Source organism: Triticum aestivum, chromosome 2B (assembly GCF_018294505.1).
Source record: "Triticum aestivum cultivar Chinese Spring chromosome 2B, IWGSC CS RefSeq v2.1, whole genome shotgun sequence".
NCBI lineage: Eukaryota > Viridiplantae > Streptophyta > Magnoliopsida > Poales > Poaceae > Triticum > Triticum aestivum.
In genome coordinates, this window is record NC_057798.1 from 61,578,642 (window position 1) to 61,585,434 (window position 6,793).

General features: G+C 51.5%; 1 protein-coding gene across 1 annotated transcript; it reads left to right on the top strand.

The window, feature by feature from the left end:
• The first annotated feature begins 5,168 nt into the window (after positions 1-5,168).
• On the top strand, positions 5,169-6,439 carry LOC123040442 (dof zinc finger protein DOF5.7). Its single transcript, XM_044463282.1, has one exon. The coding sequence runs from the start codon at positions 5,287-5,289 to the stop codon at positions 6,277-6,279; it is 993 nt and encodes a 330-aa protein (XP_044319217.1). The 5' UTR covers positions 5,169-5,286; the 3' UTR covers positions 6,280-6,439.
• Positions 6,440-6,793: the final 354 nt, after the last annotated feature.

The following is a 6,793-nucleotide window of genomic DNA, read 5'->3' on the forward strand; positions in this document are numbered from 1 at the left end:
GTAACCAGAGAACCCAATCCTTCCCACTACATGCTTCTTCAAGATGAAGTAGCCATCAAAAGACTGGACGCCATGGTAGAGACGGTCAAAGACATTTTTCCGCATCCAAAAGCAACGACGAAAATTGTCAGTGAATAGGGCATCCGGGGCAAACTAGTCATCCATCGACGTTAAATGGTCGTGTGCCCTATGGCGGTTGAGCACTCGATGTCCCCTGATCGATCCTTGAAATTGACAACATGCTCTTCTGCACGCTCTGCGTCTGCAAGGACCGCCTGCATCATTTTTGTCTCATCCATGTCCTTGTTGGACAAGCCGCCGGACGACTCAACATAGTGCTCGTACATGTACTCCATATCCGAATCCATTACTTCATAGAAGAAGGGACAAAAAATTAGCATAGGCATTTCAGCGAACACTTGCCGCGCATCGTGGGTACCTAGGGGCAGATGGTACATGTGCAACGGACGGAGGAGAGGCATGGTACAAAGAAGGAGGACAAGCGGTGTGGTGCCCTGGTGTAGTGATGGAGGTGATTAAGTCATCGAGTTTTGGCAAGGGTGGGTCGGGGTGGTGGAGCGGCGGTGAAGGCAAGAGAGAACACACTTGGAGAGAAAGATGGGAGGATGGAGGCTCGGGGTCCCAGATGGTTTTAGGTTAGGTTTTGGGTTGGCCGAGCGTGTCAGAGTCCTACGTGGATGTTGTTCAGACTCCCGCAAAGCCCCCCCAAGTTTGTTTTGAGTTTGCGGAAAAAATCACATCCGAACCAGTCGGCGGACCGATACAGGCCTGTGCTGGATGGCTAAGGGCGTCTGGACCGTGCAGTTCGGACAGTTGTGGGAGGTTTCATTGTCCACTTTAGAGATGCCCTAAGAACATCTACAGTTGGGCGCCCAAAACCCGCCTCAAACGCCCGGACGAACGCCCGGTCAGTGACCGGTCAAAAAAGCATCTACGAAAGGAGTTTCTTGCTGTGCAATTTTCCTCCTAAAACATATGTGAACTAAATCCATACATAATATCACTGGCCCTAAATTGTTTCTTGCTTATCTGGTGTTGGCTCAATAGTACAACACCTTAATCAAAAGTGAACGTGGCTGGTCAGCTTCATTTTGGTTGGAGTCAAATAAGCCAAATATCTTGATAACATGAATATCAAAAGGGAAACTGCAACCCTTTAGTGGAATTAGAATGCAGATAACTTGTGAAGGAAAAACATTATCAATAGGCTGCAAAACAAATACAACATGAAGCGATAAATTACATGCACTTTCAGGTTACAACATGATGTGACAACAACCTACAAACTGTTGCATGTGCTGACTTAAGACATCATCAGAGTATCTGGCATGACTCTGTGGGGCCTTAGCACGATGACTTCCTCGCTTTCTACTACAACAAGTTTGGCCCAGCTTTGATGAGGAATGGGTGATGACGGCAGCATACCTTTCGCTTGCTCCAGTGTTTGTAGTCGTCGCTAGGTTGTCTACGCACATGGATGTAATTTTTATTATTTCTACTTTCTTTGTACTGCCATGACATTGATGAATAGATCGAAAGTTTTCTCGCAAAAAACGAGAGTAATAACACTATCATCTTAGTACCTCAATGATACATACTTACGAATCCTAGCGTCATGTGCGAATGGCATGATCTCTGAATCAGGCTCATAATTCCCTGACTTCACATGTTTCTTCATGTGCGCCCTGATCAATTTCGCAAACCAAAAGTATTATGTGCTTGAAAAGCACCCCGTATCTTATATTTTTTTTATTTGTCTAAAATAGTGAAAATCAATACTTTACAAATTCATGATCTTCAAGCAAAGTACGATTCAAAGATCCGACATTCTGCTAATATGAGATAGTTGATGCCAAAGTGGTTAATTGTTTTCCCAGTTAGTTGTGATCATTTTCTGATCTCATCAGGGTATATTCAAATGTAAATGTGATTTAAGATACAAACTGTTATTATAAGATCTAAGTACTACAAGAAAAATAACTACTGGAAGTTCGCAAGCGCGGGGGGGGGGGGGGGGGGGGGGGGGGGCAATGGCCCCCTGCCCGTTTAGGCACGCCTTGTAGTATTTTCGTGAAATACCTCAAAAAACAAGGAGAGAAGCCAAAAAAAACATATAGAAAATTGCAAAAACCAATAGAGCATTAGATAGGATAAATCTAGAGTTTTATTAGCGAGTACCTCAAAATTTTCTTTCTCCTGACGAAGTAAAAGAGGGCCGTTGACTTCGAGAACCAGCCTTCCTCCGCAAGCGCCACAATGAAGAAATAGAGAAAGCAGATGGGGCGCCCTAAGTCCACCTCCTCCCTTCATCTCGGCGGCGGGCGAAACTCGGGCGCCTATTGGGTTCAACCCACTCGGAGATTTGCCGATGAGGTAAAAAGGACATCCCCTCTCGTCTTTTATTTGGATTGCTTCGATAGAATGCAATGTGACTATGAAAGAATGGTTGCAATTGTGCAATGTTTGTGTTTAGCGACGTTTTTGTGCATTTGGGAGGATAGCGGTCAATAACAAAGAATTCGTAAGTAGTATGAGGGGTTATTCGTCTAACCAATGATGTCGATCTTCATGGCGCAAAGGTGGGTCACTTTGAACAATTGGATGCCGAGGGAAAGGATACATAATTGGATTGATTCCAACCCACACCAGTTCGTTGAGGAAGCAAGCAATTTGGGTCGCAAAACGACACCATGGAGGAGGACAGGTTGACGCAAGCCAGGATAGCCGAGGGGAAGTGGTTCATTATGCTGGATCCCAATGCCATGGATCCAATTGCAAGATCGTTTTGGTAGTTGACGGGAGCGGAGATCATGATTTATAGGATGGCATGGAGCTCCCAACACGCCAAAGGAGGTGCCTAAGCACACACTGGAGGAGGGGAGGATGGTGATGATGCACACACAGGAGGAGGGGACGATGCAAACACTGAAGCATGCGACATGTGATGTGTGCATATGGTTGAATGCTTTATTTTTTTGCTCACGTAACTTGTTTAAAAAATATGTGCATGATTACTTTTGAGATTTTGTGAAACGTTCTGGCAAAAAGGAGATTATATGAAACGTTTAATTCAACGGGCCTGCTAAAACTCAGTCGACTGAGATTTAACGAAGTCTCAGTCGACCTTGCAATTTTGTCCCATCGTTTGCAACATTTTTTCCTGCCAGTTATCACATATGTCTTGTTGGTTGTAGCATGTCGTCCCTCGTTGATTGTAGCACGTCATCTCACTGGTCACGACATCCTTTTTTGACGGTTGTAGTATTTTTTTAGTCAAAACAGTTATAGCATATGTTGTCGTTGCTTGCAGTACTGTTGCAACATTTTTCATCGCCGTTTGTAGCATCCAGCCATGCCACTTGCAGCATCACAACTATGCTGACATCACTCGACTGAGACTTTGTTAAGTCTCAATCGACTGAGTTCTACACGGACAAGTAATTGAATGAATATGAGGGGGGGGGGGGGGATGGAAGGTTGAAATATGGCAGCTCTGAGTATGCACCTCTCCTCGGCAACCTCTAAAATTTTATGGAACGCGCTAGCTCCATATACGTTTTGACCACTGCACATAATACGACAATGCTACAGTTGCTCTTAGGACTAGATTTCCAAAAAAAAAAGCTCTGAAGAGGGGGTATACATGGATGAAGCTGCGGGGAAATGCATAAGGGCATCTCCAACGCTGACCGACAAATTCCCTCCCACATCCATCTGTGGACAAGGGGAGGGGGACCAGTCTGCGGACAAGGATGCGGGAGAGCCAACCATTCAATGCTGCCCGCATACATTTCAACCAACGTGTGAACTAACCCGACAATATTCATGCAAATACGACGGGTTTCATATAAACCGAACGAAATTCATTACATGTTGAACATTTTTATTAACTAATAAACTATGCCGGACTAAAGTGAAACTAGTCTACAACCGACGTCGGTGGATATCCGTTCCCACGACATGGATACCCTGATAGTCTACGGCCGGTCACAACGGATCTCCATTGTTTTCCCCATGTTCAATAGCCCGCTCATTGGACTGTCGTGAGCCCCATTATTCGGCAGTGCCGCTCATTGGAGTGGCACCGCCGAAATATACTTCAACTGGAGGGGAAGGGCGCCCTCCACTTCCATGAAGCACAAATCAAGGTTGGTTTTTGGGGCGGGGGCCGACGGTGGCCTGCGACCGGGCAAGACACCGGCTATATACATTGGCGTTGCCTCGGCGGTGGCCTTCATCGGACCTAAGAGGCGGCGACCTTCAATGTTCTACTTCTCCTCGATGATGGTGACGGGCGCGGACGTGCTGGACGCTGCCTCGTCAACTCCGCGAAGCCGGCTGCTCTTTTCACCGGCAGCGTGTGGTTACGCAAACGTTGATGGTGGATGGCGCGGTCGTAGGCACGAGAGGAACGGTACAACACGGTGTCGTCCACGGCAACCACGATGCTCGTGCCGCCGCGCGCCGCTTCAACGACGGGAGTGAGAGGCCGCGTCCGTTCAGCGCTAGCGTCAATGCGGAGCGGCCGCCCTACATCGGTATGAATGCGGGCAGCCAGCGCCACATAGAAACATACCGGTCAGAACCGGACATGGCAGCGGTCCGGACCCCTGTAAAGCCCTCCTAGTTTATTTTTAGTTTGCGAAAAAAATACATCCAAACCGCCAAACGGACCAATACATTCCCGCGTTGGATGACCGCTCGAGGGTCCAAGTGGCCTGGTAGGCTGGCTGGCTGGCCGGCAAGGAGTTGGATGCATGCAGCAGCGGCAGTACGTACGTAAGCACTGGAGAGTGGGTCCAGGAGAAGCATTGGGCGTGGACCATCAAGGCTAGTTATTTGTCCTGCAGCTAGCTAGCTAAGCCTGGGCTGGGCAGGGCTGGGCTGGGGCCGAGCACTTGATGGCAATCACAGGCGCCACTCCACTGTGATCGACGTCGCTTTCCCCTCTCCCGTTAAACCCATGCACACAGTCGCGGCCAGCCTAGCTGCGCTACGCATCGCACGGGACGCCATTCAATAACCCGCTCACGGCTAACCTAATTCCCTCCCCGCCAGGAAACCCTCTGTCCACATCGATCCCATGATTCCCATCTCCACCTCCACCACCTCCGTCTCCCGTCTCCCTCCGTATATACGCGCCCGTGTCCCCTCCCACCTTCCTCCCCGCGTCCGTGGCCAGCACCTAATCCACAGCCGTACCCTTGCCCGCTCTCTGGCCGGCTAGCTGCCTCTCGCTTTGTACGTACGCGCGTACGTCGTCAGATGGCCTCGACGACGGCCGACGACGCGGCGGCGGGGCGGCGCAAGGCGGGCACGCCTCCGGCCCTGCCGCCGCCCCCGGCGGAGCAGGCGGTGAGGTGCCCGCGCTGCGACTCGCCCAACACCAAGTTCTGCTACTACAACAACTACAGCCTCTCGCAACCGCGCCACTTCTGCAAGACCTGCCGCCGGTACTGGACCAAGGGCGGCGCGCTCCGCAGCGTCCCCGTCGGCGGCGGCTGCCGCAAGAACAAGCGCTCCCGCTCCGGCTCCTCCGCCTCCGCCTCCCGCGGCCTCTCGCTCACCACGCCGGCCGGGGGCGCCGCCGACCAGGACCAGCACGCCGCGAGGATGGGCGTGAGCGGGTTCCCTTGCGGCGGCGGCGGCGGCGACTTCCGCGGCGTGGTCGGCATGCTGCCGGTGCTCCACTCCCCGGCCGTCGTCGGCCAGTACGTGCCGTTCGGGGACTGGTCCTCGGGGGAAACCAACGGCGGGGGCGCGGCAGGCCGCGCGACGAACGGGTCGGCGGGGGCCGGGAACGGGGCCGCGAGCAGCGCCATCGCGTCGTCCATCGAGTCGCTCAGCTTCATCAACCAGGACCTCCACTGGAAGCTGCAGCAGCAGCGGGTCGCCACCATGTTCCTCGGCCCGCCTAGCTCCTCCTCCTCCTCCCACCCCCACGCCGTCGGTGGTGGCAGCAATGGCATGCCAGCCGCCGCGCAGTTCGGAGGAGGCGGCACCTTCCTGCAGATGGCGGGGCTATCCGGCTGCATGGAGACGCTGCCGGCGGCCACGACGTGGTTCATGGACAACTCCTACGCGCTGCCTTCCCCGCCCCGACCCACTGCCGGTATGGGCGCCACCAGTAGCAACATCAACAGCGGCCGGAGTAGCGGTGGCGGCGGGGATGATAACGCCACGTCGGACAACAACAACAATTGCGGCGGCTCGATCCCGTCATGGGGTGACATTTCGACGTTCGCAATGCTGCCGTAGAAACTTCAACTTCCATGCGGATTCCGAAGGAATCGAGCTTGTTGCTAGGGAGGCTAATTTATCCCTGTTATTAATTCATTAGCGGATGGTTGGTCTCTAACTGGGTTGAGATATACGAAGTGTATTAATTTTAGTTCTTATTATGAAGTGATATAGTGCCTGTCAGTTGTCACAGAACCCTAATCAGCAATCCATGTATCATGTAATTTTCTTTACCGTTTGTCTATTTATCTTGTTTCATTTTCATTCGACTTTGGCTTTGTCTATGCATTTTTACATGCAGCCGTGTTGTTAAATGACTTGGGAGCGAGTATTTGTAAGTCGACTAAAAAATTAAATTTAATGTAAGTCGAACCTTTTCATATATTGTTCTTCTTCCTCTTTGCATTCTCCTTCCCCACATTCTCTGTTGTCACCAGCCGAACCGCCTGCCACCGTGAAAAGCGGCGCTTCCACGCGCCTGACGGCTCCCCCTTCCCTCGCCTCCAGCCTAGCCGGTCATCTCTCTAACCCC

Excerpts from the sequence above, each read along its gene's own strand:
- LOC123040442 (XM_044463282.1), top strand. The coding sequence starts at position 5,287 with ATGGCCTCGACGACGGCCGACGACGCGGCGGCGGGGCGGCGCAAGGCG.